This window comes from Rhinolophus sinicus, chromosome 12 (assembly GCF_057876585.1).
Source record: "Rhinolophus sinicus isolate RSI-liver-muscle chromosome 12, RSI-T2T, whole genome shotgun sequence".
Classification (NCBI taxonomy): domain Eukaryota; kingdom Metazoa; phylum Chordata; class Mammalia; order Chiroptera; family Rhinolophidae; genus Rhinolophus; species Rhinolophus sinicus.
The window spans coordinates 35,870,198-35,883,235 of record NC_142512.1 but is presented as its reverse complement, the minus strand read 5'-3'; the positions used below and the strand labels follow the sequence as shown (position 1 = coordinate 35,883,235).

The 13,038-nt window shown below is 50.1% G+C and overlaps 1 protein-coding gene across 3 annotated transcripts in view; it reads left to right on the top strand.

Moving 5' to 3' along the window:
* The window catches only part of ITGA3 (integrin subunit alpha 3), a 29,373-nt gene extending 16,335 nt beyond the window's left edge, over positions 1 to 13,038 (top strand). For 2 of the 3 annotated variants that reach the window (XM_019740657.3, XM_088802210.1), the window contains 15 exons: positions 55 to 122; positions 199 to 335; positions 902 to 1,051; positions 1,149 to 1,246; positions 1,595 to 1,742; positions 1,955 to 2,023; positions 2,615 to 2,694; positions 2,808 to 2,885; positions 3,724 to 3,826; positions 3,984 to 4,166; positions 4,355 to 4,477; positions 5,093 to 5,206; positions 6,160 to 6,258; positions 10,325 to 10,450; positions 11,686 to 11,977. In XM_019740657.3, the coding sequence (XP_019596216.2) occupies positions 55 to 122; positions 199 to 335; positions 902 to 1,051; positions 1,149 to 1,246; positions 1,595 to 1,742; positions 1,955 to 2,023; positions 2,615 to 2,694; positions 2,808 to 2,885; positions 3,724 to 3,826; positions 3,984 to 4,166; positions 4,355 to 4,477; positions 5,093 to 5,206; positions 6,160 to 6,258; positions 10,325 to 10,450; positions 11,686 to 11,841 (1,732 nt within the window). In that variant the 3' untranslated portion in view covers positions 11,842 to 11,977. Of the gene's footprint in view, positions 1 to 54; positions 123 to 198; positions 336 to 901; positions 1,052 to 1,148; positions 1,247 to 1,594; positions 1,743 to 1,954; positions 2,024 to 2,614; positions 2,695 to 2,807; positions 2,886 to 3,723; positions 3,827 to 3,983; positions 4,167 to 4,354; positions 4,478 to 5,092; positions 5,207 to 6,159; positions 6,259 to 10,324; positions 10,451 to 10,829; positions 10,971 to 11,685 lie in introns of all 3 variants that reach the window. The other variant, XM_019740658.3, reaches the window with a different exon arrangement.

Sequence of the window (13,038 nt, the reverse complement as noted above, 5' to 3'; positions counted from 1 at the left end):
GTCCCACTGTGACCAAGCCCTCCTGTACATCCCCCCACCCCACCCCCGCAACAGTGTGCAGGTGGAGCTGTGCTTTGCTTACAACCAGAGTGCTGGGAACCCCAACTACAGGCGAAACATCAGTGAGTGCTGGGGCACAGGGTGAGGGTGGCCATGCTCACCTGGTCACCTGCTGATTGCCCCATCCTCCACCTGCAGCCCTAGCCTATACGCTTGAGGCCGACCGGGATCGCCGCCCTCCCCGGCTTCGCTTTGCGCAGAGCCAGTCAGCTGTCTTCCATGGCTACTTCTCCATGCCAGAGACGCACTGCCAGACGATGGAGCTGCTCCTGATGGTGAGGGAGGGTCCAGGAAAGGGGCATGGGCTCCATATACCTCAAGGAAATAGTCAGCACCCCCCCAGGTGAGGGGTGAGGGACTGGGGTCTCTCCAGAGACAGAGGTGGGGGAGGTGTGCCTGGAAGGCCATAGGTCTTCAGGGTATACAGTGCACGCACCCTGCACATGGTAGAGGAGACAGATTCTTGGGTGTGGGGATGGAACCAAAGGGCTCCTCACCCCTGAGAAGAGTGAGGGGTGTGAGACTTGGCTCAGCTTAGCTCTGGGGAAAGGGGTCCAGTGAGTGGGGGGCAAGCTCAGCCGCTCTCTGGGACATCAGGGTGGAAAGGGAGAGTTCAACCTGGGGATTCTGAGGGTGAAGGGAGGCTCCCTTCCTTAATTGTGGATCAAGGTGGTAGGAAGGGGGTCAATTTGGTGATTGGACCAGAGGAGGTTCAGCCTTACTGGGGGGTTTTCAGGGTGGAGGAAGCCTAAGCTCCGCCCTGGGGGCTTAGGGTGGTGTGAGGATTCAGTTCGGTAGGGAGAGCAGTACAGAGCTGGGCTCAGCTCTCTCTCCTTCACAGGACAACGTTCGTGACAAACTCCGTCCCATCATAATCTCCATGAATTACTCTTTACCTTTGCGAATGCCCGATCGCCCCCGTCTGGGGCTGCGGTCTCTGGACGCCTACCCGGTCCTCAACCAGGCGCAGGCTCTGGAAAACTACACTGAGGTAGGTGGGGCCGGGGCCGGAAGGGCGGGGCCGCGAGGGCTGTGGGATGAGAGGGTGCTGTGGGTGGTTGGACCCTCACGTCTCAGGCCACCCCCAGATCCAGTTCCAGAAGGAGTGCGGGCAGGACAACAAGTGTGACAGCAACTTGCAGATGCAGGCGGCCTTTGTATCGGAGCAGGGAAAACGTTTGAACAGGTGAGCCCTGGGCCACGCCGATTGGCCAAGGGTGGGGAGGCCTTCATTGGCAAACGGGAATTGAGGGGCGGGGCTTATTGGTCAGGGAGATCAGAGACCGGGTAAGATCTGAGGAGTGGGGCCTCACTGGCCAGGGGCGGGGCCTCAGGAAAAGGCGAGTCTGAGAGGTTGGACTTCAGTCGGCCAAGTAGGCTGTGTGAAGCTGACCTTCACTCGCTAGAAAAGGGGCTTTCTTCTCCCGGTGAGAGTAGAGGGCGGGCCTGGCTGTACCGAGAATGGGTGGGGCCTAATTGATCTGGGGCGGGCCCGGGGCGGGCCTTTGGGTTGAGTCCTGGGTTCCTTCCTCAGGCTCCAGTACAGCAGAGATGTCCGGAAATTGCTCCTGAGCATCAACGTGACCAACCTCCCGAGCAGAGAGCGGGCTGGGGAAGACGCCCATGAGGCACTGCTTAACCTGACTGTGACTCAGGGCCTGCTGCTGTCTTCAGTGCGCCCTGTGAGTGCCCACCACGTATTTGCATCCTTACATGCATGTCACTTACCTGTGTGGTAATTTGTCATATGTCCTCTCTCCTCAGGTGCCTACGGCATCTGTTGCTAGGGGAACCCAGTTCTCAAGCCTCTAGGGCTTCAGACACAGTGCCACAGGGGAAGGGGTGGGACAAGCCCTACTCTGACCACCTAGACTTAATTGTCTTCTTTCCTCAGCCTGGGGCCTGCCAGGGCAACGAGACCATCTTTTGTGAGCTGGGGAACCCCTTCAAACGGAACCAGAGAGTAAGTGCTGCGCACACCCTCCCAGGCTGCTCCTCGGATGAGCTCCTGATTCTTCTTGCTTCTGCCTGCCTGCTTCCCCGCCTTCCATGAAGGAAAGAGCCAGAGTGGGGGAGGAGGAAATAAAGGGTGGGGAGAGATCCAGAGACTGAGAAAAATGGGGCCACTATGGAGCTAGGCACAAAGTCAGAGCAGCTGTAGGTGAGGAAACCAGTTTTACTGAGCACCTACTCTGTGCCAGGCCCCAAGCCCAACACTTTGCTTCTTTTATATGATGTAATTCTCACAACCTTCTGAGGTGGTAGATGCTGTTTTACATAAAGGAAACACAGGCTTAGAAAGTTTCAGTAACTTGCTTAAGGTAATGTAGTTCAAAAGTAACAGAGATGTCATTGACAGAAAGGAGAAAGGGGAAGAAAAGATGAGGCTGGGAAGATGAAAGAGCAGAGATGTGGAGACCCCTTGCCCAGAATGGGGAGAAAAGGAGGCCAGAGAACCAACTCTCTAGCATAGTATCCAGCCCTTCTCCCCACCATGACTTCACCCCTGCCTGGCTCTAAATGCCCCTCTCTGCCTCCCTGGCCCTCATGGCAGATGGAGCTGCTCATTGCGTTTGAGGTCAACGGAGTGACCTTACACACAAAGGAACTCCAGGCTCAGCTGCAGCTCTCCACGTGAGTGATCTTGCAAAGCCAGTCTGTGTCAGGGTTAAGGTGTCCTGGGGACTCCCCCATCCCTAGCCTCAGCTGACACACTTTCTCACCTACTCCCTGCATTGCCTTCCCAGGTCAAGTCACCAGGACAACCTGTGGCCCGTGACCCTGACTCTGCTGGTGGACTACACGCTCCAGGCCTCGCTCAGCATGTGTGTACCCCCCACCCCCAGCCTGCTGTTGCTTGAGTTAGGGCCTTCCTGTCCCCAAGGTGTCTCCCAAGGTGTCTTCTTTGACACACCTCTCTTGGCCTGGTATCCTTAGGTGTCCACTTCCCTTGGGTCATCCCACCGCTTAACAATAATAATCACTGTCATTATTGTTATTGTTATTCCCCCTGCAAAGTAGGCAGCAGTAGAGGAATCTACATACGAGGAAACTGAGGCTCAGAAAGAGTAAATAGGGGCCAGCCCAGTGGCTCAGGTGGTTGGAGCTCCATGCTCCTAACTCCAAAGGCTGCCGGTTCTATTCCCACATGGAGCCAGTGGGCTCTCAACCACAAGGTTGCCAGTTCGACTCCTTGAGTCCTGCAAGGGATGGTGGGCAGCGCCGCCTGCAACTAAGATTTAACACGGCACCTTGAGCTGAGCTGCCGCTGAGCTCCCAGATGTCTCAGTTGGTTGGAGCGCATCCTCTCAACCACAAGGTTGTCAGTTCGGCTCCCGCAAGGGATGGTGGGCTGTGCCCCCTGCAACTAGCAACGGCAACTGGACCTGGAGCTGAGCTGCGCCCTCCACAACTAAGATTGAAAGGACAACAACTTGACTTGGAAAAAAGTCATGGAAGTACATACTGTTCCCCAATAAAGTCCCGTTCCCCTTTAAAAAAAAAAAAAGAAAGAAAGTAAATAACTTGCCTGAGGCCACACAGCTATCGCAGAGCTGGAATTTATTTCAGGTCTGCCTGATGTTGGAGGAGCTGTAGTTAGCCCACCCCTTCTGTCAGGGCCCCTCATGTCCCCTATGACTCCAGCATCTTTCTTACCTCTAGGGTGAATCACCGGCTACAAAGCTACTTTGGGGGAACAGTGATGGGCGAGTCTGGCATGAAAACTGTGGAGGATGTGGGAAGCCCTCTCAAGTATGAGTTCCAGGTAAGAGGACCTCTGGAACCCTGGGATGCAAACTCCTGGGAAGGGTGATGGGTCACTTCTTTCTGAGTCTGGGTTCCCAGGGTGTAAGATTTGAGGGTTGATGAAATGGAGCTGGTTTTCCAGGAGACAGTCATCATGACACCCTTTGTGCTCACAGGTGGGCCCAGTGGGAGAAGGACTGGCAGCCCTGGGGACTCTGATCCTAGGGCTGGAGTGGCCCTATGAAGTCATCAATGGCAAGTGGCTGCTGTACCCCACAGAGATCACCATCCACGGCAATGGGTCCTGGCCCTGTCAGCCACCTGGAGACCTTGTCAACCCTCTCAATCTCACTCTATCAGTAAGGACACCACAGGGATCTTTCATTTGTATCTCATTCATTCACATGCTGCAAGGCAGAAAGGCCAGTGTCTTCCCTTCCCTCCCCTCCCACCCATTAGGAAGCCTGCCCCTCCCCCTGCCCTTTCTTCCTCTCCTCACCTCTGCTCCCATTCCTTCCTCCCAGCAAATCTCTTCTTCTCTCTTCAGGTCCCTGGGGACAGGCCGCCAGCTCCACAGCGCAGGCGACGACAGCTGGACCCAGGGGGAGGCCAGGGTCCCGCGCCTGTCACTCTGGCTGCTGCCAAAAAAGCCAAGTCTGAGACCCTGCTGGTGAGTGGCCAGAGCAGGGTTGGACAGGACTGTGCCCACGCACCCAGGGGAAGCACAAAGCAAGGGGGATAGGTGCTACTCACCAGGAGCTCTCCCCTCAGGAGCTCCCAGGCAGAGTGGGCAGACTCATCTTCTGCCCTCAGAGGGCATCCCACTGCCCCTTGCCCTTGGGGAGCAGCCAATACAGGGGAGCAAACGAAGAGACACTGGCTCTATTCCCAGGGGTCCAGCCTGTTGGGGGTGATACAGCTGCTCAAAGCCTTGGCCCTTAGGGCTGAGGAATGAGGAGGGGCAGGACAGAGGTCTGGAGGGAGAGAGGAAGAGGCCTGGGAAGCAAGTTGAAGCCAAGCTGGGTGGAGAGGTAAGAGGTAGTGTCCCAGTGGAAGGAGCTGGGAGGGGGATCAGGGATCAGATTTTGTGTTATCCACTTCCCAAAGTGTCCAAAAAATGTGCCTTAACCATGTAAGTGTGGGGGTGGGGAGAGTGTACGTGAATGAAGGGATGAGGTCGGACCCCTTTGAGTTAGCCAGGGGGAGGAGTTGAAGCTAAGGGGTGAAGCATGAAGAATTTAGAGACTTAAGCTGACTTGTGTCCTATGTTCCCTGCCCACCTCAGAGCTGTGGCGGTGACCACACCCGCTGTGTATGGTTGGAGTGCCCCATTCCTGATGCCCCCGTCATCACCAACGTGACAGTGCAGGCTCGAGTGTGGAACAGTACCTTCATCGAGGTCAGTGCCTGGCTCTGGAGGTCTCCCTTGCTACCCACATGGGTGGGGAAAACAACAGGGAGAGGGTAAGGCCAAGGTCACAGCAAGGCCTCATGCATGTGTGTGTGCGTGTGTGTTGGTGACGGCATGTTTTATGCCTGACAGGTTGTACACCTGTCACTGTGCGCCGTGTCAGTATTAGTTTGTATGCTTGTGTGTGGACATGTTTGTCTCCAGCCAGAATCACCTTCTCTCATACGTCCATTGTGCTGTCATGTGTCCATGACTTTCCCACCTCCATGCCTTTGCCAGCAGCTCCTTCCCCACTGGAATGCCAGCTCCCCCTCTGTTCTCTCTCCATGTAAACTCCTAGTCAGCCTTCAGGGTCTCCTTCAGATGCTTCACCACCAGTGAGGTCTTTTCCAACTGATGGCTTTTCCTCTGCGCATCCACAGAACCTTCTCAGAAGCCACACATGCCACTTACCACACTCCACTTTAGGTTGCAGTTACTCACACGCCGGCCTTCTCATGCCACCTAGACTAAACATTTTCTGTAAATGACTAGATTGTAAATCTTTTCAGCTTTGTGAGCCACACAGTTTCTGGTGCAACGATGCAGTTCAGCCATTGTAGTGCAAAGCTGTCATATACTATACCTAACTGAATGGGTGTGGCTGTGCCAAAAATACTTTCCTTACAAAAGCAGGTGGCAGACCAGAGTTAGCCCACAGACCTGACCTAGACTGTGACCTTCATTGCCTCTGCTGTCCCCAGCATCCAGCACAGGACCTGATACACAAATGAACGAATGATGTACATTTGTGTGGGGGGAGGCCTGGCTGTCATATCCTTTGGGTGTTGCTTAAGGATGCTGGGTGGTGGAGGGGTGCCTTGGGGCGGGGATGCTTAGGGTCAGGAGGAGGCTCAGAGGGGCTTCAGTGGCTTCTTTTGACCCACCCATTTCCCCTCCAGGATTACAGAGACTTTGACCGAGTCAGGGTAGCCAGCTGGGCTACGCTGTTCCTCCGAACTAGCGTCCCCACCATCAACATGGAGAACCAGACCGTGCCGGTGAGTGAGCGTGCTAATGAGACAGCAGTGCCTGGCCAGGCATGGCAGCGTGTGGCATCCTCTCAGAGTACTTTCACACGTTAGCTTTGTGGTTCTCAATCTTGGAAGCACATTGGAATCCTCCGGAGGACTTCTGGTGTCTGGACTGCACCCCTGAGCAATGAAATCTGAGTCTGTGGAGGTAGGACCCCCATATTGATATGTTTTAAAGTCCCCCAGGTGATTCTAATGTGCAGCCAGGGTTGAGAACCTCTGCTTGAGCTTACTTGATCCACACAACATTTTGGTGAAGCTGTTTCATCTTTGTGGAAACTTGAAAAAAAAAGTTACATCTGGAAGAATAAATATGAAAAATTACTAATAATTTGTTGTGAAAAGGATATAAGTGGAGATATGTAGGAGACACATATAGGAGATGAATGGAGGGTTAGTTAAATATGTCGTGGTACTTTTCCTAAAATAAATTAAGGTAGTGGAGGAAGGGCTGGAAAGATTGATGAAACAGAATAGAAATTTATTTTATACAGATGGCATTTTTAATCAGTGGAGAAAGGTAGATTATTAAGTCCTGTTGGGGAAACACGTTTGGAAAGTAAAGACAAACCCCTCTCTCACACCATAAACAAAAATACATTTGAGTTAAATTAAATATTTAAATATATAAAATAAAATCCAACATACCAGAAGAAAATTTGGAAAATAATTTAATGATAATCTTTAATTATGGGAGTTCGTTTATTAAACCCAGAAGTCACAAAGGAAAGCTCTGACAACTTAGACTACGTGTAATTTTAAATCTGTATATAGGCATTCTTTAGAGATGTTGCAGCTTCCGTACCAGACCACTGCAATAAAATGAATATCACAATAAAGCAAGTCACACACATTTTTTGGTTTCCCAGTGCATATCAAAGTTGTTTACACTGTAGTCGAAGTATGCAATAGCATTATGTCTAAAAAAGACAGTATACACACCTTACTTAGAAAATACTTTATTGCTAAAAAATGCTAACCATCATCTGAGCCTGTTGGAAAAATAGGATAGACTTGCTGGTTGCAGGTTGCCACAAACCTTTGAATTGTTAAAAATGCTGTATGTGTGAGTCATAATTAACACGAAACACAGTGTTCATAGGGTGAAATACAAATGCTCAACTCAATAGTAAAGAAATAGAAATAACAGCAACAAGACTTTTTTCCCTATCAGACTAAAAATATGAAAAATAATAATGTTGTCTGGTGCTGATGAGGTGGAAGACAATGCTTTTGATTGCAGTATAAATTGATGGATTCTTTTTTTTTTTAAATAAATTTTATTGGGGAATATTGGGGGACAGTGTGTTTCTCCAGGGCCCATCAGCTCCAAGTCGTTGCGCTTCAATCTAGTTTTGGAGGGTGCAGCTCAGTTCCAAGTCCAATTGCAGTTTTTAATCTTGAGTTGAAGGGGGCACAGCCCACCATCCCATGTGGGAATTGAACCAGCAACCTTGTTGTTGAGAGCTTGCGCTGTAAACAGCTGAGCCATGCGGCCGCCCTTGATGGATTCTTTTGGAAATGACTTTGTCAGTATCTATTAAAATTTAGAATGCACATTTCCTTTGATCCAGCACATGATAATATATCTTAAGGATCTAATAGGACAAGTATGTGAACATAAATATATGGGGGTATTTTAATGCATTGTTTATAATGACATAAAATTGGAAACAATCTAAGTGTCTTTCAGTAGATTGGTTCAATAAATTATGGTACATTTCCTACAATGACTATGCAGTCATCAGAGATATTAGGTTGATCTTTATTAATTGACATCGAAAGATGATGATATTAAGTGAAAAGGGAAGCAGGTCGCAGAAGAGTGTGCAGTATACATACCGTGTTTCCCTGAAAATAAGAGCTAGCCGGACAATCAGCCCTAATGCATCTTTTGGAGCAAAAATTAATATAAGATCCGGTATTATATTATATTATATTTAGTATATTATACAATATATATTATGTTATATTATATTATATTAATTATATTATATTATACCTGGGATTATATTATAGCACAATAAGACCGGGTCTTATATTAATTTTTGCTCCAAAAGATGCATTAGAGCTGATTGTCCAGCTAGGTTTTACTTTCGGGGAATCATGGTAGATCCCATTTATGTGGAAGAAAAAAGTATATATGTTTAACATTTACATTGAAAATTATGGAAAGAGATTTACCAAAATGTTGAAGATAGTTATATCCAGGGAATCACTGGAAAGTTTTAATATTCTTTACATTATCTGCATTTTTATTTGCAATGATAAAAAATTGAGAGGGGCTAAACTTTTCTATTTATTTATTTATTTATTTATTTATTTATTTATTTTGATTTTTCTTCCCCCTCCCCACCACCTTCTCCTTTGGCAGCTATATGCTTGTTCGCTATATCTATGGGCCTGTTTCTGTTTGGTTTTATATATTCCTTCTTTTTTAGAATCCGCATATAAGTGAAATCATACAGTATTTGTCTTTCTTTGTCTAACTTATTTCACTTATCACAATACCTTCTAGGTCCATCCATGTTGTTACAAATGGCAAGATTTCATTTTTTTTTATGGCTGAATAATATTCCATTGTATACATGTACCACATCTTCTTTATCCATTCATCTATTGATAAGACACCTAGGTTGCTTCCATATCTTAGCAATTATTAGTAATGCTGCAATGAACATAGGCGCGCATATATCTTTTCATATTAGTGTTTTTGTTTTCTTTGGATAAATACCCAGAAGTGCAGTTGCTGGATTGTATGGCGGCTCTATTTTTAATTTTTTGAGGAACTTCTGTACTGTTTTCCATAGTGGCTGCACCAATTTACAATCCCACCACCAGTGCATGAGGGTTCCCTTTTCTCCACATCCTTGCCAGTACTTGTTACTTGTTGACTTATTGATTATAGCCATTCTGACAAGTGTGAGGTGATATTGTGGTTTTCATTTGCCTTTCCTGATGATTAGTGATGTTGAGCATCTTTTCATATGTTTGTTGGCCATCTGTATGTCCTCTTTGGAGACTATCTACTCAGGTCCTCCGCCAGTTTTTAAAATTGGATTGTTTGGTTTTTTGGTGTTAAGTTGTATGAGTTTCTTATATATAACCCCTTATCAGATGTATAATTTGTGAGTATCTTCTCCTGTTCAGTAGATTGTCTTTTCATTTTGTTGATTGTTTCCTTCGCTGTGCAAAAGCTTTTTAGTTTGATGCAGTCTCATTTGTTTACTCATCTGTATTTTTTAAAAATAATCAAAATAAGTTTTAAGAAATAATAATCATATATAATCAGAAAAATATTTTTCTATGCATGTAAAATATATATAGTATAGTATATAATTTTATAATATATGTATGATTTTAATATATATGCATTGTAGAAGAAAAAATGGTACTATATGCTGTGCATTCTTTATTTTTTTGTAAATATTTATGGAGTTCTTATTGTGAACCACGTATGGCTCAAAGCAGTTTACTTACATTAAACATATTTAATACTCCCCAGCAACCTATGAGGTAGATATTATTATCACAAGCCCCATTTTACAGATTAACAGAGAAGTTAAATGACTTGCCCGAGGTCACACAGCTAGTGAATAGCACAGCTGAGGCTTGAACTCAGGTAGTCTGGCTCCAGAACCCCTGCTTTTGGCCACTCAGCTATATGCCTTATGATCCTCTTATCAGAGAACATGAAATGAAGATTCAGAGAGGTGAAATAACTTGTCCAGAGTCACACAGCTTGTCAGGGATGGAGCTGGTACCCAAGCCCTGAAGTGTAGGTCACAAACCCAGCTCCAGGCTGCCTCCCAGGTCTGAGACTGCTCCTTTGGAGCCAGGGCTGCACCTAGGAGAAACCACATGGATGGATCTGCTTCTGTAAGTGGGGAGGCAGGGGCTTTTTATAGTCTGTGAGTGCCCCCTACTGGCAGTAGGTCAAACAGCAGGGTCGGGGACCGAGCTGGGACAGGAAGGAGGAGCATGGGGCCTAAGGGGGCGAACACAGGGCTGAGCGCCTTCTCACCCCCTCCAGTTCTCCGTGGACATAGACTCTGAGCTGGTGGAGGAGATACCAGCCGAGATCGAACTGTGGCTGGTGCTTGTGGCCGTGACGGCTGGGCTGCTGCTGCTCGGGCTCATCATCCTGCTGCTATGGAAGGTTAGGACCCCCGCCCTCCCCCCAGACTCCGGCGCCAGGACCTCCTGCCAGCAGACCCTCAATAATTCTCCCTTCATGCCATTCCTCACTTCCATCTGACCCCCACCCTTGCCCTAGTCCTCCTACCGTCCCCCCAGCTTCCAGTCTTACCCCCTGCCCACCCTTACCTCACCCACTGGGATGCTCCTGCCTGGGTTAATGGGGGGACTTGCTAGCTGGAAAAGGGAACCCAGGAACTCTGGCTTCTGACCATACCACCCAGCTAGGGCTGGGACCTATACCTCCAGGCTCCTCAGCCCTAAGCCCCAGTCCATGAGTGCTGCTGGCAAGGACCCCCCAGCTCCCCTGATGTCCCCTCCCCACCTCCTCCCCTCCGCAGTGCGGCTTCTTCAAGCGAGCCCGCACTCGTGCCCTGTATGAAGCTAAGAGACAGAAGGCGGAGATGAAGAGCCAGCCATCAGAGACAGAGAGGCTGACCGAAGACTACTGAGGGGGCAGCCCCTGCCCCCGGCCCACCTGGGTAACAAGGCCTCCGGACTCTCTTCCCGGAGCCCCTCAGCTGGCCCGGGCCTCTGACTCTGTCCTATCTGCTCCTCTTCCTTTATGGGCCCACTCTGTCCCCAGCACCACCCCAAAGGCCACTCTGCCTCCCTTTCATGCCCTGGGAGAGCTCAGGGTATCTGCTTTCACCAGCCTCCCCATTGAGCCCCCCAAGGACTTGTGGCCCCAAGAGGGAGCCCTAAAACCCTCCCCATGGCCCCTGTGCTTTATGGAGATTGGAAAAGGATCAAGACCGAGGCTAGGCCCCATCTCTGTAGTTCACAAGGCAAATTCCCAGTGCTTCCGCCTCCAGGGAAGCAGGGGACTAGTAGAGCCCTTCCTCCTGAGAACCAGCGCTTTTCCTCCTGGGAGCCCCCTCCAGGGTGGCAAACTGACCACTCCCCTTATTGTGGTCAGGGTAGACTGCCACCCTTCCTAGCCATCCCATCAGCAATCTCGGTGGCTGTCCCTCTGCCTCCATCTGCCTCTCCCACTCCTCTCCGCCTTCCTCAATTCCTCCTTCCTCTGGGGCGTGGGGTGGGAACTTCTTCCTTCCCGTTTCAGCGCAGGGAGATGGTGTGCGTTTGGGTCCTAGCTTTGAGGACCTCTAGGAGGGGGGGAGGGGGCTAGGCACATCTTCCCACTGGCTTGAGGGCTGGATACTGATGTCCTCCCACTTTTTCTCCCAACCCCAGTGTGACTTCTTTAAGCGGACCCGCTATTACCGGATCATGCCCAAGTACCATGCGGTGCGGATCCGGGAGGAGGAGCGCTACCCACCTCCGGGAAGGACCGTGCCCACCAAGAAGCACTGGGTGACCAGCTGGCATACTTGGGACCGATACTACTGATGTCCTCCCTGATCCCACCCCTGTGCCCCCAGTGTCCTGTTTTTCTATTTATCATAAGTTATGCCCCGGCAGTCCACAGGGGCCACTGCCTTTGGCTGGCACCAGCAGGCTCAGGCACACACACCTCTGAGCACATGCGTGTGCTGTCTGGCCACGGGTTTCTCCCCCCAGGAGGGCTGGGTCATGGACATCGCTATGCCGCGCACACTGCAGCCCTGTGTCCTGGACACATGTGGGACCCACTGCCTGTGGACTCCACCTGTGCACCACAGATAGTGTATGGACATGTGTGTCCCAGCCTCTGCCTGTGCTAACACCAAGCCAAAGGCTGTCTGCTAGAGCCAGGGGGAAAAGGCCCCCAATGTGGTGACACCTCCCCCATTCACACTGGACCCATCTTGAGCCATAGTCACTGGATGGATTCTGCTCTCGAGATTAAAACTACTGACAGCGAACAGCCCATTAGGCCCTCAGCTGTAGTCCCATGCCAGAGCGCGTGGGGTCTGCCTGAGGTTGCCCCACAGGGCAGTTTGCAGGACCTGGCATACTCAGGCACAAGAGCAGAATGAACTAGCAAGCAGGGCCACAGGATGGCTTTCTTTAATGGATTGCTGTGAAGCCTTTCTCCTCCGCCATGGCAAGCACTAGCAAGGGAATGCAGCCTGAAGGAACAAAGATGGACAAGCCGCTAGACAGCCTGGACACGCTGTGCTGGGACTTCCCTGGGAGCATGGTGGAATCCTTAACAGAGAAGGGGACTGATCCTGGATCAAGGAGAGGTTGGAAGGATAGAGGAAATAACACTCCTCACCCGCCATTACCATTCTAGCCTCTGAAGGGCCGGGAGAGACCCACAAGGTCACAGAGGGAGCGACGTTTGAATGTAGGACAGGGAGGGAACCCTGTCCCTGCCCCATTGGCCAGACCTCACTGTACCCCACTGACCATGGGTTAGGGGCCTAGAAGTGGAGTTCCTGGCTGTCCTTGGCTTTCATCACCAATTGGCTCTGCCTTCTCCCCCATGGACCCATTCTGGAAGTTGAAGCTGGTTCCAGAAACCCCCTCCTACCCCCTGCCTGTTAGCAGGCTCCATTCCCCCCTTCCATGGTACTGTAGCAGGGGAGCTCCCTCCCCCTCCTTGTGCCTTCTTTGTATATAGGCTTCTCACATCAACCAATAAACAGCTCCCAGTTTGTA